Raw genomic sequence first — 25219 nt, 5'->3', positions numbered from 1 at the left:
AGGTTCGACTTCTACAGGTTGACTTAAGTAGGTCTAAGTTGAAAGATGCAGAACTTTTGCCTATGCCTTGGAAGGGTGATGAATCTGTTTGAAAGTTTGAAGCCTGGCTGTATTTTTGTATGTATATGATGAGTTCTTTACTCTTGGTACTCTGCTAAGTTGTGAGGGCAGATCCTTTCTAGAGATACATTTATATCCTGCCTCCTTATTGCATTAGCCTTTTGTAAGTAGTTTAATCTTCTTTTTCCGGCCCTATCCTTGCCGTATCCACCGCGAGCGTCTCCACTATTCTCGCACAAGGCAATACATTTCTCATCCATTAACGCTCCTTCTTATCCCTATCAATCGAACATCACGCCAAGGCCAAGAGCGTAGACTCCACCAGCTGATAATTGTCTTTATCTCCATCCCCCGGGGGGACAAACACGCCGCCTTCAATCAGACCCAATCTACTTAGCATCCTCTCTGCCAGTGACTGTAATAGACAAAGTGGATTATTGGTAAAGTGAAATTATTGACTACTCTTGATGGTTTCTTCAAACTCCTTGTGGCAGGAGCAGCTGAGAACTGCTGGATAAGGAATGACGGAACTGGAGGATCCTAGGGCAGAACAAGAATGGTCTCATTGTCCCCAAAGTCTACAAAATGCACAGACTTCATTAACAAAGGGTTTTGTTTGGGAAAGGGAATCCTTTGTCCCACCATTGATGAAGGTGATGTGATGGGCCACATTGAGGTGTCACATGGTCAAGAAAGATGATAAGGGGTAAGAAAGATGGCATCCAGGAAGAGTTGTGACTCCTATGGAGAGGTCAAGACTTTAAACTTAGAAGATAATAACCACAGGTAAAAGAGTGGTCAAAGGACCCCATGGAAAGTCTGTAACGTAAGTTATCAGAGTATAGGTGAATATGGGCAACAGTTATATACTGTTATAGTTATATACTGTTAAAGCCTTCATAGAAATGTCTGTCTCCAGTCAATCAGATATAAAGAAAGACCCTTGTATGAAAGCAGTGGTCTCTCTGAAGTGTTCTGACAAACTCCCTGCTGAACCAGACCCCTCCAGTATAAATGGGGCATTGACTTTGCTAATTGAGGATCTATACTTCAAGGCTGACCTAGCATGGGGTGTGCTAATCACATGGAGACCACTCATATAATGGAAGAAGGGTCCCTCTCTACAGTAATCTGGCAGGGGACAAACTTTTCTAATTGTATGTGGCTGATTTCTATAAAAAACTAACTGTAAGGCTGGGATCTCACCCGCGTGGTATGTGCACATTTAATTGTGTCATTTTTGGCAGACCATTCAGCTGTCCAGTCTACAGATTTTGTATCCCCAAAACTAATCAAATATATCAATAAAATTACTATTGGTTGTATATGAAAAGATTATTCTGGACATCAAGTCAGAGGAACCATCAGACTGAACCGTAGAATAAAAATAATTGCTTCCACTGGAATAACACATAAGGAATACAGGTCTGTGTATGACAAGTCAAGTATTACAAAAAGTAAAAAATAGTTGAAAAAAGTTTCTTATAAAAGTTCTGGGCTTTGGTTTTATTTTCAAGACACAAGAAAGACAGAACAGAGAAGCATATAATAGGACCGGTAAAGGTCAGAGGGTTCCCTGGGGAAAGCAGGCTCAGTGAAGCAATGGGATAATGACCTTCCTTCCTTGGACAGCCTTTCAGCAGCTCAGTGGAGCATCCTGGATCTATCAGAGAAGGGAGACAGACCTGGCCGGAGCTCGGCACATGGCTCCCCCTGGGGACACCCCACTGAGCAGAGTTATCTGGGGCCTTGGAAAGATGACAAACACTGCGAATAGCTAATGTGATGGAGTTCCATGCCTTGTCTACAGAGAAAAATCAGGTATTCTCCAACAGTAAGATGTCCCCAGATACCAGCTGACAACTTTACGATGTGATGGACATGGTGCTGAGAAACAATGCAAAGTGACTGCCCTGCACCCATTTACATGAACTCACATTCTGTGGTAGGAAAGCACAAACAGCACCAAGTATGTGCCACAGTCCACCCAAATCTTATATTTAGGGGAGAGTTTTCTATATTTCACGTATTCTATTGGTGAGATATCCACCCTGGATTGGTGCCATTATGAAGCATTTCTTCCACCCCTTTGCTAAATTCTTGGGTCTGTACCCTTGTATAATCCATTATAAGAGGCTCACACTATACATTTGCCAATTTCCCAGGTATGCCCACATGCTTCCCCCATAATGAAAGCTGTTTACCATCTTGTTTTTGATTTTCCATGTCTTACACCTGCTGTGCACAATTTAAGGGGCTCCTATCAACCCTTTGACAAGTTATCAGGTCTGCACGTCTGATGTGCCCATTATAAAGGGTTCCTTCCATCCCTTCCTGAATTCCTGGGTCTGTACCCCTACTTTATCTATTATAAGGGCCCCACACCATACCTCTGCCAAGTCCCCATGTCTGCCCACATGCTGGGCCTCATTATGAGAAACCTTCATCATGCGGTTGATGAGTTTTCAGGTCTGTACACCAGCTGCGCCCATTAAGGGGGCTTCTATCATCCCTCTGCCAAGTTTCCAGGTCTGCACACCTGCTGTGCCCAATATGAAAGCTTGCCACCATAACCACATAGAGTTTGTAGGTCTGCAGACATTTCTGTGCCCGTTATGCATTATCCATTATAAGGGCCCCCACTATACATTTGCCAAGTTCCCAGGTCTGCCCACCTACTGGGCCTCATTATTAGAAACTTTCACCATGCAGTTGATAAATTTTTAGATCTGTACACCAGCTGTGCCCATTATGAAGGGTTGCAACCATCCCCAAACTAGGTTCCTAGGTCTGCACACATTTCTGTGCACATTATGAGGATTTCATACCATCCCTGTGCTGAGTTTTCAAATCTACCAACTTTCTGTGCTCACTATGAGCTATTTTCACTATCCTTGTAGTGAGGTCTGTATACCTGTTGTACCCATTATCAGAGGTTCCCTCCATTTCTTTACTGAATACCTGCGTCTGTACACCTGCTTCATACATTATAAGGTGTTCCCATCATCCCTTTGCCATGGCAGGTATGAGGAGCTCCTACTACCCCTCTGCCAAGTTTCCAGGCCTACATGCTTGCTGTTCCCATTATGAAGGGTTCCCACCATCTTCACATTGGTTTCCTGGGTCTGTACAATTTCTGTTGCCATTATGAAGGGTTCCCAACACCCCCACATTTATTTCCAGGGTCCGTACTCCGGCTGCGTCCCCATCATCCCTTAACTGAGTTCCTGGGTCTGAACACCCACTGTGCCCAATATGAGAGGATCCTATCAGAATATCAGATGCAATTTCCTAGCAATGTGTTCCGTGGCCACGTGTCTGTAGTATTTTGTGGAGATTTAAGATTGTAATCTCAAGCAGCCACGCATTGGAATAGCTCATTATTTTTCTATAAGCACGTTATGGAATATGAGAGCATTATGCAGCTTGGTGAAATAAATACCACGTTAATACCGAGAAAAAGCATCTTGGGTATAGAGGGGTCTTGAAGTGTGACCGATGTATATGATGGATGAAGCCGCCTAAAGAACACAGGAACATGCTAATCGGGACAGTGATGGATGGACCCCACACAGATATAGTACCACAGGTCACCACTAGGGGCAGGGCCACAATGGAGGCATAGACCAACAGAACATGGCCAACAGTAAGCATTCCCTTCCCTGGGTTAGAATGGTGGGCAATTTCAAGCTTCAATTCAATAAAATTGTATTTTGCATTGTAGACAGTTCCTAAATGTTGGTATCACCCCTCTTCAATCGAATAGGGCAGCACCACCAGCCAATTTGCCTAACTCCATGCAAGTTTTTAAATAAGAAATGTGCTGATAGATGCAGTGAACATAATGATGCCCTCATCAGTCCGCTGATGTGCCTTCACTATCCAATTACAGACTGCGAGGTGACTTAGTGGACAATTCGGGACCATGGATGTGCCGTGCGCACAGCTGTGGCCAGAATATATTTCTAGAAGAAAAAAAGTTGGATTTTGTAGTTACCATTAAAACCAGGTCGAATATTTATATAAAGGAAAAAAATAAAATTTAAATAGCATCGGTTTCACCTTTAAGTGGAGTAAGAACCCGAGCTTGCATGCAGCCGTAGGGACAGCATTGGTGTCACTGACACACACGTGAGGATTGCGGCATTTATCATTGTTAAGGGACCTGTCTGGGCTTTGTTTAGTGTGAATCTCCATTCACCGCTTGCCCGTCACATTGAAATCCAACAAACCGTCTTGTTTTAACTCCCTCCATCCCAGACCTTACCTGTCAGCACTGATTACAGATAACGGACTGTGGCTGGGGACTGACAAAGCGTTGAGTGCTATTGCTGTACACAATCATGTACCTCTCTATTCATCCAGCCACTCTGACAATGCCCATACCCCCACTCCACCACCACCAATTCCCCGAATCCCCTTTCCTCCCTACTTGTCCTTTATTTTTCGCCCTATACAGAGATTTCTATAAATGTGTATTTCAAGCCTCCTTGACTTTTTCCCCAATCTTCAAGGCCATTCCAATAGATCGAGAATCGGCAGCAGTTTTATAGAGGTTCCGGAACTATACAACCATTGACTGTATCCAAAAATATCCGCCGAGTTTTATTTTTGGCAACATGAGTAACAATATAGCCAGGGCCTCATAGCACTGGTATGGCTTGGTATGGCTGTAGTTACGCCTTTGGTTTAGCTCCGCCTTTCCCAATCCCAGAGGAACCCCTAAAATATTGTTCAGGTCTGTGGGAACCCCTGGTAATATAATATATTGGGAAAGGCCCCTTTATTGATGGTCAGTGTCCTTCAATTTTCATTTTCTTACCTTGGTAGTCCGACTATTGGGGCCATGCTTGTGGCCCTGCCAAGACCTGGGGCTATGTCAAAATCAGATAGGAGGACAGTCAAGTCAAAATCTCAGCTCAAAATCTGAATCCTTATAGACAGGTTAAAAGATCAATGGACCCCAAACTGTTCAGTGACTCCAAACTATGCAAACACCATCAGACAGGAGGACAGTCATCCACAACTCAAGGAACCCCTAGGGACCTCTTGAGGAACCTTGGAGTTTAAAGAAAGCTTGATTGAGAATGGTTGGTATAGCTACGCAACAACATTTTCTCTTGTTGTATATTTTGAAATACAAATGAGAAGCCGGCCCACGAGGAACATATAAGACTGACATCAGAGTCAGATGAGACCCTCATATATAAATTAAACATGTAGAATGCATAGACTAGTCAAAGAGCTCATTTTGCACTTGACCAACCTAAAGTTCACCCTAAAGTCTATCCACATCTGATGGCAACCCAAAACATTGGTGGCTTACTATTGGCTATTGCTGAATGTATACTAAGGCTCGGAGACAATGTGAAGTCAGGGAGATCAGAGTAGCTTCCAATTGTTGCTCATTGGGATCTTTGATCACTATATCAATGTGCCGAGCTCAGCAATTAGTATGTATATCTTCTTTTCTTTCAGTTTTTTTCAATCCCAACCAAAATCATACTGAGACAAAATAAATGGGAGTTGGTTTAATAAAATGTTTACTGGGACCTAAAATTGTAATAAAATAATAAAAAAAAAGACCAAACAACTACTGCACAAAAAAAATAAACTTTTTGAACCATTTGAACCAATCAGAAAAAAAAAATTCTAAAGAGGATGCCAATGTACAATATTTTTTGTTTTTTTTGCTGTTGAGTGTTGGAAGGTTGGATTACCGAAAACGTGTGGGGGGCTCCTTTAACATCAATATAAAAGATGGGACTGGCTGCTGCTTGTAAGCTTTGGTGGGGGAACCTCTTAGTGATGCTGAGTCACAATGACATACACTGGTCCCCCCTCCCTCCCAACGCTTACAGATAAATAAACCGTGTGTATTGTTAGCAGCTCGGACTTGTCACTGTTTGATGAATGGCTTCAATTTGGAGGCTGCTTTAAGCTGTCATTCCTGATCACACGACCCCCTTTCCCCCCAGTGCCTGTACCTGCCTAGAGACATTACCTTCAATTTATCGGTCGCAGCACACGGACGTTGGAGGATGGGGGGAAGGGGGGGCACGAGGACTGAAATAGAGAATGGAGCAAAAGCCTATGATGGGTGGAAGAATAGGGTTATTATCTAGAATCAGCTATTGGGAAGAGTGAGGCTGGGGGCACAAGACCGATAGGGGGTGAGGACAGAAAGACAAAGTATGTGCACTCCCAGAGCAGGACGTGCTGAAAAAAAATACACGCACTGATATGGCTGCAAGTAGTAGAAAAATAAGATGGTTACTGGATCATTCTAAAAATATCACATATGTAATGATATGATGTAAATACACGCACATAAAAACATAAAAATAAGCCAAAAGAATACTTTGTGAGCCTCCTGCTAACTTTAGGGTCCCTGATACCTTCTAACACCGTCCACCACAACGCCAAGGGCTAAATAAGGCCCTACAGGGCCTGTAACTGGGGCAGTAAAAAGGGTTAGTCTGTTGAGATTAAGGCCATCTTACCTTGGGTAACCTCTCAGGGTCTCCTGGGTGTCGGGGTACCACCTTCTGTAGTCTCTGAAAGCCGTAGTCGATGGTTGGTTCATTCAAGGCTGTCAAGAGAAGTTCCAGATGTTAGGTGAAAATAACAAGCCCAGCATATCAAATAAAACATAAATTAAAAACTCCCTTCTATCACATTGAAAATCTATAAACCATAAGGTGTTTGGTTCCTTCACTGGCTCCTCAGTTTAGGGCCAAATTAGGACCACACCCACTGTTTACCCAAAGGATCATACCTAAAGGGGGGCGTGGGTAAAGCACAGGCTGGCATTTTACATCTCTTGGGGATTCCATACCAAAATTCCCAACAGGAAGGGAGGATAATATTTAATTTTTTATATGTGTGTTCCATGAAGGAACAGCAAACCAAAAGCACCAATACATGGCATTGCATTTCTAAGCATTGCATTATTGCATCCACATCCATGCAGTGGTATGGCATGGTGCAAGTAGAAATGAAGGCCATACAAATACAGATGGCATCACCGGTAGCTTGACACAATACAACCCATGTAGAAGTTGCATTGTAGTTCAGCACACTATAAATTTGCATTTCAGCACATCGCAATATGCATTTGTTTTTATATATTCCAGAATGAATGAGACTTTAAAGCAGACTTTTCTGGATGAGAGCTGCCACTCAATACCCCTTCCAGTGCTGGGACAGAATTAGACCCCCCTTTCACCAACCTCTTCTATTATGCGTGTAATTGTCAGATGGTTGTGGCCCTTCCCAGCATTGGATCAATAAGTCTTTGCTGCTCTTATCGCTCTATGACTAATGATATGATGATAGTTGAGGGAAGAGGGGAAAGATGGCTTTATGTGACCTCGAACCTTCATCCTCCCCCCATCTTCTACAAAGTGTCCTATGATTCCTCTCTGGGATGAAGATGGATGATATTTATATAGCGCCATCATATTACGCAGCGCTGTACAAAGTCCATAGTCGTGTCACTAACTGTCCCTCAAAGGAGCTCACAATCTAATGTCCTTAACATTAAAGACCAAGGACGTCAATTGTTAGGGAGAAGCCAATGAACCTAACTGCATGTTTTCGGGATGTGGGAGGAAACCGGAGTACCCGGAGGAAACCCACGCAGACACGGGAGAACCTGCAAACTCCATGCAGATAATGAACCTGGGACCTAGCGCTGCAAAGGCCAGAGTGCTAACCCCTGAGCCACCGTGCCGCCCAGAGGGGGGCCTGGGTAAAGCACAGGCTGGCATTTTATATCTCTTGGGGATTCCATACTAAAATACCCAACTCTTTGAACAGGAATGGAGGATTATATTGAATTTTTAATATGTGTGTCCCATAAAGGAACAGCAAACCAAAAGCACCAGCACATGTCGTGCATTTCTAAGCATTGCATTATTGCATTCACATCCATGCAGTGGTATGGCATGGTGCAAGTAGAAATGAAGGCAATACAAATACAGATGGCATCATCGGTAGCTTAACACACTACAACGCATGTAGAAATTGCATTGTATTTCAGCACATTGCAATATGCATTTGTTTTTATATTTTCCAGAATGAATGAGACTTTAAAGCAAACTTTTCTGGATGAGAGCTGCCACTCAATACCCCTTCCAGTGCTGGGACAGAACTAGACCCCCCTTTCACCAACCTCTTCTATTATGCGTGTAATTGTCAGATGGTTGTGGCCCTTCCCAGCATTGGATCAATAAGTCTTGCTGCTCTTATCGCTCTATGACTAATGATATGATGATAGTTGAGGGAAGGGGGGAAAGATGGCTTTATGTGACCTCGAACCTTCATCCTCCCCCCATCTTCTACAAAGTGTCCTATGATTCCTCTCTGGGATGAAGATGGATGATCTGGTTTATTCTGCACTCATGTTACACGGCTGCTCCCCCCTTCCCTGACATAGCCCATGTTCTGTGCACTAATGTGTATTGATTGGGAGTTCGGAGGAGGTCTGGCGTGTCATGCAGAATCAGCCTTCTTTTGCCTTCAAGACCTAAAGAGCAACTCCACGTTTCTCCACCATATATTTTGTCTAAAAAAATTTGGTAAATGTTGTACAAGCTTCTGGAAATTTTACTTTATACCATCAACTGCCAGTGCTGGTGATGGACAAGTGCATCGGTAGCTGTACTCTGCAGCCCTGAGGAGGAAGCCAGGGACTGCGCAAAAACTAATGCAAGGACAATTTGCCAAGTAGATTGGTGTGCTTTGGTTGGAAATGCTATATGAGATGTTAACTTGTGTATTATGATAAAAAAAGCAACTCATCCTAAAAAGAAGCGAAGCCCTGTGATTGGTGGTGAGTATTAATGTACATGTACTGTGATGTTAATAGGCCCATGGACATGGACATGAGATTTCATCTCATTTCCTGGGGTTTTACCGATATCCTAATTTATCCAAATTAAGGTAGTTAGGTAATTAGTTTACAATATTTATAGCTTTACATTGGATGTCATGGGGTAGAATGAGCTGCCCCAAGGCTGTAGATATCATTTATAAGCAAGTCCCTTGTGTGTAATGGCAACTCTGTCCATGACTAATTTACCAAATTTGGTGGGCATCATCGAGTTGGGTTGGGTTGAATAACCTTCTGAAGATCTGACAACAAGATTTCTGCATCGTACTATAATGTCTCTGTCTCTCCAGGGCATCATAATGAAGGCGTCACCCCTTAACAGCTTTTTATTCTGTATTATGATCCTACTGGAGAAGGGCCACACCAGCATTTGGCTTAGTAATGCTATCAGCTGCTGGGTGGAATTGGTAATGTTGATGAGGATCTCTAATCATTGGAAGCCAATATATGGTTAAAATTGCTGGAAGCCATGCCAAATGGGAGTATCAATTGTAGGTGTGGTTTGTAACATTACAATATGTTGGTTTTGGCACATTTGGGTCTATTGATGACAGCATGGACTAAGATGATTGCTCTTGGAAGGTCCATCAGGTTAACCATGCCATGCATTCTGAAGTCCCATCTTTGTCAAGTTTTAGAGAACTTCAGCTTTTGGACATTATCCCACAGACCTCACCGGAAACATGTGCAAGACACATTCCTCTTCCATGACTTGGTGGTTTGTTGAGGACCCTGCTCATTTTTCATCTCCTATCATCTGCTCTGTTATACATATTGTTACAAGACAAATATCTAATAATTATTGGAAGCAGATGTTGGTACAATTGAAACGAGATCTACTCGGAGATTACAGTGCAGTTCAGGTCTTGCTGGCCCTTGGATTTGTAAAGAGGATAGAATAAAAATGTGATGGGCCAAACATTCTGTCGACTGGCTTTCCACAAACAGCTGTTCCAAGAGGCCCACTGACCACAGAACATCAACGGGTCTCATCCAACAATTCCATGTAACTTGGAGAAGTCCTCGTTTAGGAAACTGTCCAAGAAAGACAATTCATTTCCTGTTAGCAGCTGTTTTTCACACACTTCATTACACTCCCCCAAGTTGTTCTCATCCTCCAGTTTCCTGGGGCTTGGCCCGGGTCAAACTGGAATCTGGGCTGTCAGTTCTTAATCTTATCTGGTTCTTCTTAGACAACATTTATAGCAGAAAAGAGCTGGTAAATAAATAAGACTTTACAATTACAAATTAATGTGTGACACTCTAAAAGCTGCTTGTTAAAGGTTTGTCACCAGCAGTAAGTTCCACCAATGTCATAAAAATCCTCAGAGGGATGTCCAACTTGCTGAATGAGAAGCTGCCAGGAAAATGAACTTAGTACCAATATCCAGAGGTTAAGGTTGGAGGCATTTAGAGACGTTAGTATATGCCAAATCAAGACTGGTAGAACAGAGTTTATAAAACCTGTGCTTCACCCTTTAATACGGACACCACAAGAGACACAAACATCCCTATACTTGGATCATGCCGCTTCTGGGAATGATGAGATGCCACCCAATAAAAGCTCCATATGGGGCTTGCTCCACTTTCACATGGCAGTGTTGGATGCCAGTCTCCGAGCCCCAGTGCCTTCTTGTGGAAGGAAGGGGGTGTTTATTCAGAAGCACCAGTTTTTTCTTTGTTCCTCAAGCCTTTAAGAGTTGCAGGGAACGGAAAGTAAGCTGGGAAGGGTGATATGAAAATTAACTCCAATTTCTCCATGAATGGGCACTACTTACAATTTGTAATACGTACTTGGTGAAGTCATAAATGTTGTAAGTCTGCTTTTGGTTCAATTTCCATTTTGCCCAGCAGAGTCTATGCCATAAGGCCAACTATCTCCAAGAGAAAAGGCTATATGGGTAGAAGCAACCAACAACCCAAGGGTGATGCATGGGGTCCAACAGCTTCTCAAAGTGCACACCATGGATTGCCACAAACAGTGTTATGGTGGGGTCCTTCTATTACCCAAGTTTAAAAGGCCCAAGCACAAAAGCTTGCTCGATCTGTGGCCCTCTCATGTTGAAGGGTTCAACCTAACTGCCTCTATTGTCTACCTCTCAGCTCAGTCCTGACCACCACCTTGGGACAATTATTCCTGACCTCTTCTTAATAAAAAGTAGAGCAATTGCTCATTAGTTGGTTAGTAATAGACATAATTCACCATGTAAATATTGTGTAGACCATACGTAGACCAACAATCCTCATGCTGTCCTAGTGAACGAAGATGAGGCAGATTGGGCCCAGACAAGACCAGTTTGGGTATTTTGGATATTAGGGGAGTCTGGGGAGTTCTGTGAGTCCATTTTAATAGAAGTGAAGCTTCTGCTAAACCCATCATTTCTGCCCGTTGGAAATATCATTGAGACTTGGTGCGCAGATACGTTTAATCCTGTACAAGCCTACAGCACTAACTACCTATCCAGAACTGGATGCTCTTACCCAACAACCACTGATCACTTCTGTTTTTTGAATAGTATTAATTATTATTAATGGTTTTGTTTTCCATTACCAGTGACTCTAAATCAGGCACTTTTTTTGTAAAATAGAGGCAAATGCAAAAAAGGGAGCAGAGTGGGGATACAACATGGCTCAGTACACGAATTCACAAGATGTAAAAATGTAATAAAGTTGATCAGTGCCTGTTATCAACCTGATAAACAATCAAATAATAGAGAAATAATGAGGATGTAACAGAGGAGTATATTACAGCTGCATTATACATTTAATGCACACATCACATGACACCGATTTCCACTTACCTGTATAGACAAATCGTCCAGGCGCTCCTTTACAGAAGTGTTTGGACTTATAGGAGAGCGTCACTTCCACCACCCCAGGGATATGCCTTGGCGGTGTCTGAACCCTGATGGCATGGGGGGTTATCAGCTGCGGAAAAGGAGACATTTTATTGTCAGCTGGCGTAATTTCTTCTTCTATAATCCATTCATATAATAGACCTGGGTCACTAAAATCCATCCATCTACTATATGGCATACATTTTTCTGATCCACCACCGATTCAATGTCTGACAAGACCTACAATATCATCTTATATGCATAATACTGCTCCATAACTTCTTCTTCCTCCATGGTATGACAAGAAATACAATGTCACCTTTTATATAGACCCCTCATCCCGGACTGCTCCCAACAATGCACACAATGTCATATTATATTAAGACCCCTCATCCCGGACTGCTTTCTTCCTAATAGCTTACAAACCACACTTTGTCATGCAAAATACTGATCCAGCAATGCTTCCATTTCCAATATCTTACAAGACACACACTGTACCTTATATACAGAATATTGATAAAGGACATATATGTATACATAATTCAACTCATCATGCAACTTACCTCACTCCAAACCAGCATTGTGCCAAACACCACCTGCAGACCATCGAAGAAGTGGTCTCCTATGAGGATAACAGTGGCTCCACCGGTGGTCCAACCTTCACTGGGACTGATGGCTTTGATACATGGGGTTGCTGCTTTATGAATAGAGATGAACACCATATGATTTGATATGGAGTGTAGAACTTAGGATATACACTGATAATTATAACATTTCTTTAATACATAAAGTTTTCTAAGCTCTCATCTTCTGGATGTGATTGGCTCCTCCTATTTAACACTCACATCCGCAAAACCTATGTTTTTTTACCCAGCTACAAAACCTACTATTGGCCAATGTTTGCCATAATATGTAAAATTGTATTATGTTACTTTACACCATGTACATGGTTGACACCATTTCTTGAGACTTCAGTCTTGAAAAGATGGTGCCATCAGATCAATGGGTATTTTTTGTCCTTGTATTGACCTTAGGTTTAGAGCAGCTTTTCTCAACCATTTTAACATGGGAACCCCTTCTATAATTACTATATATTAACAGTATATTAGTGTGGTGGTCAATAGGAAGAATATCTCTTACATTGCTGGCCGTTCCAAGGAACAAATGGGGAGTAAGGCTTTATCAGCCACCCAGGGGGACCATTTTCTGTCTATAGGTTGTTACCAAACATTATTCTTCCTCCTCTGATACATATCAGAGGTAACACTAAATATATATACAGACCCCCTCAGTGGACGCCAGATACGGTAACATTACACGCACCTTCAGAAGGATCCAGTCTCCGGGCCCGGCGTCCATGTTTGGAGTTATTGTGTACAAACATGTTATCTGACACGGCGAGAACATGCCCGTCCACGTTTACCGTTGTGGAAACCACAACCTGCAACATGGAATGATTAACATTAATGAAACAGCAAGAAATAAGTGACTCTGTATTAGTGATGGGGCAATAGAGATACAGGAGCAGAGCCCACACAAGGAAATTGTCTAGTGATGAATCAGGACGTGAATGTGAAGTATTATCACTTCTCTTCTTCATAGCCTTGCCTTTATCTGTTTTATCTATTATTTATTTTCAGCAACAGTTAAATCATATATGAGGCCAAAATGTAGATGAAGTTGGGAAGAGTTAAAACCACTGTCAGGTTGGGGTGACCCAATGGGGTAATTTCTCTTAATTTCTTATTCTGTTGCCACTCATGTCATGGCCCAGGTATTGTAAATAACCTTCCTTTTCTTCTTTAGTTTCTTTTTCCTTCCTGATTGCCTTCTTATCCTTCTTTAATTCTTTCTCTTTTCCTTCCTCTTCCTTCCTAGTTTCTTTCTCCTTCCATTTTTCTTCTTTCCCTTCTTTTTCAAACCGCACCTTTTCCTTCCCCCTTTTTCTCTTCTTTTCGTTCTTTCACCTGCCATTCTTTTCCTTCTTTTTCCTTCCCTCTCCCTACTTCCTTCCTCTTCCTTCCCTTCTGCTCCACTTACTTTCCATCCTCCTACACTCATTTTCATTCTCTTTTTTTTACTTTCCTGCTTCTCTATCATTTTCCTTCCTTTCTCCTTCCCCTTTTCTTCCTTCCTTTCCCTGTTTCCTCTTCTACCTTAATTGTCTTTCTCCTTCTCTTACTTCTATTTGTTTTCTTCTTCTTCCCCTCTTTCCTTTCTCATTCCTCTCCTCTTTCTTTCATTCTCTCCCCATGCCCTCCTTTTCCTTTCTCCTTCCTTTTTCTTCCTTCCTTTCACTTTTCCTCTCTTCTTTCTTCCTTTTTCATTCTCCGTCCTCTCTCTATCCCCTTCTCTTCCTTCATTTTTTTCCTTCCCCTCCTCTTTCTTCCCTTTTTCTTCCTTGCCTTTTTCTTTTATTGTTTTTTCCTTTTCTTTGCTTTCCCCCCTCTTCCTTCCCATTCCTTCTTTTTTCACGCCCCTAATATTCCTTTTCTTTCTTCTCCTTGGTCTTGTAACTTCCCGGCTTCCTTACTCCCTTTATTCCACCCTCTCTGTTCCCCTTCCTGGTCCTTTCCTCTTATCTCTCCCTTTCTTCTTCTTTCCAAATTTCCTTTCAAGTATATAGTAACTCATCATATTTCTTTCAATGCTTTATATATTACATTGGACCATTCACATCATTTGCTATAATGTCCCCATCACGGTCCCTAGTCTATCAATGTGTGCCAGGGGTCAGACGAGACAAGGTGACAACACACTCCATGCAGACATTATACCTAGCAGGACAAGAATTCAGAACTAAACCTGAACATTATCCATACCATGCACACCACAACCGTACAAACCCCTAGACGTATACAGCAGTGTTTATAGATATGATCTGAACTGTTTTTGAAATATTATTTTAGGCTGAACATATATTTTGTATATTAATGCCCCAGGCCACTTTTTATGTATCAGGCTGCCTATTATCCCAGCTTTCTTTGGGTTTGAATTGTGATGTGAGTTTCAGGGTGGCTGAATTGCCCATTTGTGGCCCCATGATTATACAATATATACCGGAGGCCTCGGAGTACAGCATTCACAGGTGAGGCGCCGTGTACGATCATAGAAGGCAGAGTTTGTTGTCAGCATTAAGAAATGCAAATGAAGTGGCATGCTAATCACGTCAGAATGTCATAATTATCAGCTCTTTAAGGAGCCCCCTAATGAGGTGACGAGCCCCGCTGTGAGAGCTACAGAGAGTTCCTTGTTACATCCACCCGGTGGCATCCTGCGGACTTAACCCTTGCTGCACCACAAACTAGGCAAAGCCCCGCTCATTGATGGTGTGGTCGCTGAGATCGGCATCTTGCTTTGAGATAGGGTGGCCATATAGATTTGGTCTGCTTTGGTAATACCTTGGGCGATCTTCAAAAAGCCATACGGGATCATTGGAAATTCTGTGACTACGCAGAGAGCTTCCAATGTTTTAAAAGGAATGGTCTGTCCACTTCCTTGGTTTGTAAATAGGACGGTTCCTGAGAAGGTCAAGGGCAGGTAGATGTCATTTGGTCTGACAATATTTGCTAGACGTCTGTCTGTCTGTCATGATGGTACCCTCATTCTGGTCTGAATTCCCTGTCTTCTTGGATAAGTTCTGTCAAATAACATCCAGATGGAGGAGGTTAGCTAAGATCTGCCAACTACTATTTAGATGGAGGGGGCATCTATACCTTGCCAACTACCAACTGAGTGGAGGAGGTTAGGTAATTCCTTCCAACTTCCATCCAGGTGGAGGAGCTTAACCAAGCCCTTCTAAGAACCATGTAGGTGTAGGAGGTTAACTATGACCTTCCAGGTGGAGGTTAGCTTAGTCCTGACAGCTACTATTTATGCCAAACAGGTTAACTAAGCCCTGACAACTACCATCTTGATGAAGAAGGTTAACTAAGACCTGACAATTATTGTTCAGATGGAAGAGGTCAGCTAAGCCCTTTCAACTACCATCTAGATGGAGGAGGTAAGCTATACCCAGCCAACTATCATCTAGGTGGAATAGGTTAGGTAAACCCTTCCAACTTCCATCCAGGTGGAGGAGCTTAACCAAGCCCTTCTAACAACCATGTAGGTGGATGAGGTTAACTAAGACCTTCCAGGTGGAGGTTAGCTTAGTCCTGACAGCTACTATTTATGCCAAACAGGTTAACTAAACCCTGACAACTACCATCTTGATGAAGGTGGTTAGTTGGGCTCTGCTAGATGCTATTCAGGTGGAAAAGGATGGCTAAGCCATGCCAACTAGCATTTGAATGGAGAGAGTTAGCTATACCCTTCTAACTGCCATCTTGATGAAGAAGGTTAACTAAGACCTGACAACTACTATTCAGATGGAAGAGGTCAACTAAGCCATTTCAGCTGAGGAGGTTAGCTATACCCAGCCAACTATCATTTAGGTGGAATAGGTTAGGTAAACCCTTCCAACTTCCATCCAGTTGGAAGTTAGCTTAGTCCTGCCAGTTATTTTTATTTGGACCAAAGAGGTTAGCTAAGCCCTGCCAATCACCATCCAGGTGTGGAAGTTAGCGAAGTCCTACCAACTACCATCTAGGTGGTGCAGGCATTGAGGACCTTCTGAACTCTCAAAAAAGAATCAGGAAAAATCTGAAGATTAATATTCAGCTTTAAATGCTTTACTCCTCGATGAGTTCTAACTTGTCACCACACATCATCCCCCAAAAATTGACTCTAAATGTATATAGATTCCCAATAATACATCATCGTCTGCTTTGAACTCTACTAGAACACAAATGTATGATCGATCTATCATCCCACCTGGAATCTTCTCATATCTCGTGGATTTCCAGCATTTTTCAGACAGTTCTGATTGCACTTTAGGAAGAACTTCAGAAAAAACCTGCAAGACAAAATATGATGAGGAAACCATTAAATTAGTGGTTTGTGGATCCCGGACTGTGCAAGAGCTTCAGGCACAAGTCATATGCAACTAAAAGAAACTCATTGCTTTTGAGTTTCATTTACAGCATTTTAACCATTTGCTCACACATACTACTGTAAAAGTTGTACTTAAAGCAGTGAATAGGACATGCATGCTGTGTTGCTTTGTTGTCAGCACAGCATGCATCCTGGTTAAAATTGCAATTATACACTATATTATGGATGAAAATTGCACGCCAAACCCTTTCTTCCTATCTACACCCAAAAACATGAAAATAAAGTTTTCTAGCTTACCAGCTTTTTTATTTTGACCAAGTGAACCTGCTAATAACACTTTCTGTCCTAGGGTGTCATCAACCTACAATATCCTGATGGATAAAACCTTATATTTCTTTTTCTCATAACTGTATAATGTATATTTGTATATCCCCCAGTCAACTTTTTCAATGATGTTACCCCTTTAACGGACCACTCATGAACAGCACTTTACGGGAAATGGCCTAAGCATTTAAACCTCGGCTGCATGAAAGGGAAATATTATGAATAATTAAGTATACAATTCTCATGTGCTCAGCACAATACAGCGCCCCTCCTCACCTGTCAGCGTATGTAACTCAACTCAAGTCCCATGCTATGTTATATGGATCTATAAAATCACTGGTACCGGACCCCAGAACATGGACGCTGAACTAGCAGTCTCTGTGGGATCAATTATTGAGAACCCAGGAACATTCTGGCCCTGGACCAGCTGCCATCCACAGATTAATATACCTATGTCCATTCCTATAGTTTATACAAGAATATAGTTTAATTGTTTTTTTCAATATAGATATTAACGAAATCAGCAATTCTAGTTAACAAGTGAAAACAATTAGGAAGTTTGCTGGATTTAGAACAAAAAGAACTCGTAGACTCACCTTACTCTCTTAAATGGAATCTGGCCTATAAAACAAACAACTCCAACATACCACATATTAACTTTAGGATTTTTTTTTACAGGTTCTGAATTCTGCATAATCTACTGCAGGCATGAACCAGGCAGCGGCATCAGATTTGGGGGTCAAATTATCTCTTCCTGATCCCTCAGTTGTTTAACTTCCTCCTCCTTTATTTCTATGTCACAAACTGACGTCACACTTCCAGTATGGGCTTGAATGTTGCAAGTGGGTTTCAGACAGTTCTTAGAGCTGACTTTAATTATATGAAAGACAATAAGGGTCTTGCCTCGGGTGTGTTTGAGAATTCCCCTGAATTGCAAGCCAGGGTTCCCAAATTATGAGATTTTAGGCAATACAGAGCAGGGGGTACCGGCACTTTATGGCAATGGCTGAATGAAACATGAAACAATCCAACAGCTTAGCTCTGTTCCTTTTAAACGTTTATGATATAGGTTGATCAGCCAATTTATAAAACTATTTGCCTAATATTGTGTCCCATCAAGACATTGACTCCACAAGACCTCTGAAGGTGCCCTGTGGTATCCAGAACCAAGATCCTAGCAGCAGATCCTTTATGTCATACTGCCTCTGTCACCATGCCTTCTACCCATTATACATGCTGCTGCCATCCCTTTCCCAGGTAAATGATGCGCCTAACCATCTGCATGATCTAAAAGAACATGATTTATAAGACCGGGCCACCTTCTTCCATGGCTCCGTGGTCCAGTTCTGATGGTCAGAAGTAAAGTCATGTAAGCTCATATGGTGATAGACAGGGGGTCACCATGGGCACTGTGACTATGCTTACTATATGGTCACTGGCTATGCAGCCCCATGCACAGTGTATGGGTTTTATTGTATTCTTTGCTACAGTAGCTCTTCTGTGGGATTGCAAAGCCTAGCCTTCCCCCAACACAAGCATCGATACCCTTGGGCGTCCCTGATGGAACTTGTCTGGCTGAAAAAAAGACTCTTGGTAGCCTTGAATGATGCCATGCCTAGAATGAGAAATTTAGCCATGGCTTTAGGATTGAGCATTATATTGTATTCACTGCAAAATAAAGCTTGCATGAATAAGCCTTTTTATCCATTTGACGCAAAATGGTCCAGTGTCACCCTATTATGATGTACCAATAAGGAGTGCAGACAAAACCCCTGGCAAAGGAACTTTCAATCCAAGGGAAAGCAAACAGATTAAAAGGAGTTAGGGAATTAGTTGGAACTGATTAATTTCCAATGGGTTTTAGTGCAAAGACGGGGATAAGTGAGCAGTTTTGAAGAGTTTTGCTACATCAGAACGATATCAGAGCAAGAATAATAGAAAAAGAGAAGAAATTCCAGAGTTGGGTGTCACTCTACAGAAGTCTTGGAGCTTATGAGAAGGTCTTTATTAGGTCAAGGAAGGACCAGGGTACAAGGAATTATTTTTTAAAGCAAATCTGTCTACTTTTAACAGCAAGGCAAAGTAGGCATCATAGGGGGTCCTTATATACTCGTCCTGTGCCACCCTAATCTTCTACCAGGTATAAGGAACACATGTCAACATTCTTCCTCCTCATTGAGCATTCTTGGGTGTTGGAGTGGCCATTACCACAACCCAGTTCATCCAGTTAGTGGTGGGATTTAGTTTGCTTAGCTTGAGTTTGCCTTGTGCAGAGATTTCAGGTAGGAAGTTTAAGGAGACGTAGAAATGCAAGTAAGGCAAGTATGGCCTGCCTATAAATTTCCTAGAAAAGGTGCAGATTCACTGTAGGTCTTTGATTCTCAGATGGAAGAGAAGTCAGTAAATAAATGGACAATGAAGTTGAGGACGAGTGAAAGGAAAAGCTGTATTCCTGGCAGATGGTGGGGACCAGAATCCTGACCGTACAAACACAATATTGGCTTTGTAAAGAAATGCAATCCACACCGTGGCACTGTCGGGAAAGGCCTTGTGACCTTGGTCTCTGTCCTATGAGCAATGTAAGAATGAGGATTCTAGAATTTTTTTAAACCCGTTCTCATTTTGGTACTAATGAGCTGCATTTTAACAGATTGTATCCGCCAACACATTGTCAAATGGGCATGTTGGCACGTTTTTTTTATGCTGCTTCCAGTATCCCTAATTCCAAGAATGCCTGAACCAGTCACTAATGGACACATAGGAATAATTATAGTTAATATAATTGTGAAATATGTATTAAATGATGATAAAACAATGTAAATATCAATTCTTATATTATTGCTAATACCTAGCTGAACCCCAGGCTGAAAAAAAAGACATAAATTTGTGAATATAACAGCTTTACGGGCTTGGACAGACCATTGGGTTGTGGCTGTGTGCCTGGTTTTAGAATGGCAATACATTGCAACAATACATGCAATGTGCATTGCAGCAACAAGGCAATGCTACTCCATCATAGCAACCCAACACACCTGGTTGATGGATCTGCGGATCAATGAAATGACCCTAGAACATAAATTTTTGGTGCATTTTGGTGTGTAAGCCACCCACAAACTGAAAACAAACTAAAACTAATGGTCTTTCCTGATACAACACACATCAACTTGCTATGCAAATCTTGTTAATTCCCCGCAATAGTGCGTAGTTAGATCATAAATGTATTTTTGTAAAGACAAGCAGTGTAAGTATTTTAAATGGTATCAGCCCCACGAGGTGTCTGTACACCAAATACTGAGAAAATTTTACAGTGCATGATCCTTTTACTCTGAACCCAACACCCCAACTTCTTACAATAAACCCAACCCAACCATTAACCCCAAAAACTAATCATCATCTGAATTGGGGGGGCAATACCAACCATACACCAACCCATGCCTACTAAATCCTGTGTAGGCATTTCATCACTAACAATTGTTGCGTCTGTCTAATATTTAGTTACAACCACATGATTTGCTAAGATCTGGCCATTTGGGTGTATACCAGCTCTATGAAGTACAGGAAACCCCTTTTAAAAGAATAAACCGAGCTGGCTTTTTGACCTAATAAAGCATGGCGTTTGGAATTCACAGATTGATTTTACTTGTTGCCTGCGGTGGCACTTTGCTTCTATCCCAGAGATAAGAGATCTTTGCTTGACTTTAACACGGCTATGGATCTCCTATGGGATTACAGCTATTAGAAGGCCCCTTTTAGCGATGCGGCACATAAAGAGCCGGCTATGTAGAAGTGGGCCAGCGTCAGACTTGGAGGATCAGAGGATGGCATACATTCAGGAAGAGGAACAGGGAAAGAACAGGAGCCAGACAAAGACAAGAGCCAGACAAGATCCATTCCCAGCGGCTTCCCAGAGTCATGAAATATTTATAGTCCCAGGACGTGGCATTCTGTGTTGGGCTGCGCTGCCTGAATTATACATGGGCTTCTGTGTACCCTCAAGGAGACACACGGGCACAGCGGCACGCTGGCATATGGTGGCACACAAACACATATTGCGCAGCCAGGTACATATTTATACATTCGAGCTGAATTGTGAGCCAATGTTGGTACACAAACAATGCAACCTATATTTCCACCTGGGTACCCATATGTCCCCGAACAATACCAGACGGTAGGAAGGCGGCGCTATGGTGGAAATCTGAGACAAATTGGAGAGCAAATCTTCTGTGAGAAGATTATTTTACGTAAATAGAATATTTACTGAACAGCATTGTATTCTTAAAAAAGAAAGTGTACGTGTCCTCACTTATGAATCCTAAAAACATTGGATTCAATTGGAATTTTAGAATAACGTACATAAAGAGTATATTCCTTTCAGTCATGCAACCAGTTATGTAAATCATCGTTCATACCCTTGTGAAGTGAGAATTACAGCAGGAGTCTCTCCAGTTAATATAAGGATGTTACATGGAACATTGGATCACCACAACTGGACAAATGAGGGTTGAAAAAAAGTAGCGTAGATGACCAATCTCAATATTTACTGCTAAATGAGTGAAAAGTCAGTACAATGAAGGACCAGATCTGCCCAAAGTGATCCATACAAAGGTTTACATATTATATGGGCAAATTTTGTGGATATCTGACCATCAGCTGTATGAGCTTGTTGGACATTCCATTCCATAACTATGAACATTACCAAAAAGTTGGCCTAACTCACCTAGAAGTGTTCAGTAGGGTTAAGGTCAGGGCTCTGAGAAGGACACTAAATCTTCTCTACACCAGCCCTCCTCAGCCTTTTTACCTCTGAGGAACCCTCTGAAGGGTCAAAAAAAGGTCTCCTAAATTGGTAGCTGGAGGAAAGATTTTTTCAATGTTGGCTTGAATACCAGACACTTGAAAAACAATTACAGCCACATAGCTGACTCTACCAAGTGGTGGTTACCCAAGAACTTTGCAGGCCTCGTCAAATGGGAGGTCAACCAACCACAGTTCAAGCAGCACTTAGAGATATCTAGATGAACTACAGGGATCCATTGAATCTGGGTTGAGGAAGACCACTCTACATGAAATTGGTCAAACCTCTATAGGGAGCTGGCTTTGTTTACAGAAGGCCAGCCAACTTGGAACAGAAAGTCTTCCTGAATCATTATCCTTCACTAAATATCAACTTTTCAGAGGGGTGTCCAAATATTTTGTAGGTAGGTGTGATGGTCAGGTGTCTATAGTGTTTTGACCTTACAGTGCAAATGTAAGGCCTGAATAACTTCATTGACATGTAGCAACATACCACTTGTGGTTTGACACTATAAATATGGCAAATGGTCATCATACATGGATCGGATAGATGAAGCATAAGGTCAGCTAATACCAACATGTCATCATTTAAAGGGCACAGAATACTTTGGTGATGTTGCTGACCATATGTATTTCTACAGAGATTATAGATAGGTGTATCTAAGTGTCTACTAACCATATGTGAAAGTCAGACCCCCGACCTCCCATCATAAGCCACCCCTTATACCACCACCCAAGCCTAGACTCTGCTCGAGCCTCGGATAAAACTCCCAACGACTTTTTCACCTACTTAGGCAGCAGTCGTGCATATGGTCTGCCAGTTAAAAATAAAGACAATACGCATAAATTAGCATCCATAATGCACCACTCTTCCCATTAAATATGCAAATTCCCCCAGACATTACAGAACACCTTCTGTTCAGAGTGAATAAATTTGAATTTGCAATTAGAATAATCTTGTATAATTAATGAAAAGCGTCAATTTTGGCTCATAAGTAATTTGATTATCATGTTGATAGGGCACTTATCAAGCTCTCTAAACCACTGGGGCTGGGCTGCCAGGAGTGGGGACTACAGGAGGCAGGGGGAACACAGGAAGAGACCACCCAGGGGTTTGGGGGGGTCCGGGGGCAACGGTTGACAATGCCGCACAATGGTACCAATGTTGCGAATGAGTCTAATATTGGACACCAGTGTGGGTAACTGTTTCAGTTTGCTGCTGGTTTATCTATCCCCAGAGCCCCTTAAAATGTGTGAATTTATTATCTGCACCTCCAAATAATTACCATCACCCTGTTGTGTGTACATTTATTTCCAGTGCTCTCTACAATGAGCCAGTATATTACATTTTAATCGTTCGTCCTTTGTATTCCAACTACAATGTCTACTATTTGCCCTAAGATGGACAACTATCATGCAATCCCATTTCCTGGCCCCTTTACTGGCTTTAGGTCCATGTTCAAACAGAAGAAACACAATTGGACCCCTCATCCTTTTGGAGAAGACACTTATTCTCAAACTATAGAAGGAGTTTTACACTGTAGGAGTTGTAAGGGCAACAATAAAGTCTGCCAATAGCCCCCAAAAGGAACACCTGTCAATCCCATTTCCTGGCACCTTTACTGGCTATAGATTCACATTCAACCACAGGAAACACAAATTGACCCCTCTTCCCATTGGAGAAGACATTTAACCTCTATCCATGAAGTGGGTTTTTGACAGTAGGAGTTGTGGGGGCAACAACAATGTCTGGTAATTGCCCCCAAAAGGAACATGTCTCATGCAATCCCATTTCCTGGCATTTTTTGTCCAAATTCAACCACAAGAAACATGACTGGACCCCTCTTCCCTTTGGAGAAGAGGCTTATCCTCCAGCTATGGAAGAAGTTTCGGAATGTAGAAGCTGTAGGGGCAACAAAAATGTCCCCAAAAGGGATGCGTATTATGCAATGCCATTTTCTGGCCAACACTCAACCATTACATGGTAACATGATGGAACCCCACTTCACAGTTTGAGGAGATGAGGTTTATTCTCCAACTGGGGAACCGTTTTTTTTTCTATAGGAGCTGTGCAAGTGGGAGATAATCTTTTACATTAACTGGTTTAGGTTGAAATATCTATGAAGGTTCTCCTGGATCCACCTCATGGTGATAATAGATGATACTGGATGTTCACATTTGACCAGATGTTTCACCTGTCATCCAGGAAGCCTCCTCAGCTCTACAGTGTCAGGAACATATCCTAGCATTTAAAGGACGATGATTGGCCAAGACCTTGATACGGAACATGAGTGTTAGTGAAACCATTCTGTTGTAGTTTCACAATACAATCCCATAATGATATTTCATGACACCATGATGACCAGAATAAGGTGACCACATGTGACACTATATGTTCCGACACTCATCATCTTCAACTTTATAGAACCAGTTTGGTCAAATACTAACTACACGTTTTGTCAAATATTAAAAAAACGGCCATTTCACATCTTGGGTTCTACATTGAGTTTGAATGTTCTCACTGTGGTTTTGTGTGTTTTTTTCTTACATCCCCAAAACACATTAGTATGTCCTCCCCAACTAAAGGAAAAAATCCATAGACTATGACATTGGTTGGAATTAAATTGCGAGCTCCTTTAGGAGCCAAGGAGTTATAATAATCCTTTGTTGTACCTTAAACAAGAAAACCAATGCAGCCTCCGCTTTTAAGTACTGTTCAGCTGTACAGATACAACTAAAGGTTTTAAAGACACAGGAACAATGTCATCCAAGTCGTCTGATCTGTGCCGTCTTTGCTTCACATCTCTGGTGACATGGGATTCTTCTCCGGTGAATGTAGCTGATACATAAAATTACCAGGATGGGACAATGAATTGAGCTGCCCATTGTTTCCATAGGAGGCGGCCATCTCTGCCCCGCCAACTGTCACTCATCTGTCAGTTGTCTGCTGATACTGACTGCAAAAAAAGGGCCGAGGGGCCACGCGGATCAATAGAGAGGTCTGACCAAGGAAAAGCAGATCTGAGCAGAAATGCAGATAAGAGACCAGAGAACAGCCAGACGGAGGAAATAAGACTGGGAGACACAATGGCTGCCACCTTATCACTGGTTGAAGGATAGGAGACTGGGGGGACAGGACTGAAGTCTGTGTTGTGCCAAAAAATCTATATATTATATTGTTACATGATAGAGAAGAGCTCCATGTCACAGACAGAAGGAGTCCTCCAAAAGGAGAGTAAATTAAGGGAGAAGAGTTAAAGGAAGGAGTCAGTGAAATATCCTGCCTGCTGGAGGACTCTGCTCTTTCTCTATAACTCTCCTCCCCTGAAATACTCTGCTGGAGGACTCTGCTCCTTCCTCTATAACTCTCCTC

At 42.1% G+C, this 25219-nt stretch overlaps 1 protein-coding gene across 5 annotated transcripts in view; it reads right to left on the bottom strand.

Moving 5' to 3' along the window:
* The window catches only part of LOC140327349 (transcription factor COE3-like), a 63510-nt gene that overhangs the window by 5978 nt on the left and 32313 nt on the right, over nt 1-25219 (bottom strand). For 3 of the 5 annotated variants that reach the window (XM_072406729.1, XM_072406733.1, XM_072406730.1), the window contains exons 7-11: nt 16609-16690; nt 13117-13234; nt 12357-12490; nt 11758-11884; nt 6564-6652 (exon numbers count right to left, since the gene is read on the bottom strand). In XM_072406729.1, the coding sequence (XP_072262830.1) occupies nt 6564-6652; nt 11758-11884; nt 12357-12490; nt 13117-13234; nt 16609-16690 (550 nt within the window). The remainder of the gene's footprint in view (nt 1-6563; nt 6653-11757; nt 11885-12356; nt 12491-13116; nt 13235-16608; nt 16691-25219) is intronic. The other 2 variants (XM_072406731.1, XM_072406732.1) reach the window with 1 other exon arrangement.

This window comes from Pyxicephalus adspersus, chromosome 3 (assembly GCF_032062135.1).
Source record: "Pyxicephalus adspersus chromosome 3, UCB_Pads_2.0, whole genome shotgun sequence".
Classification (NCBI taxonomy): domain Eukaryota; kingdom Metazoa; phylum Chordata; class Amphibia; order Anura; family Pyxicephalidae; genus Pyxicephalus; species Pyxicephalus adspersus.
Note: the sequence above shows the minus strand (reverse complement) of the source record. Positions and strands in the feature narration are given on the sequence as shown.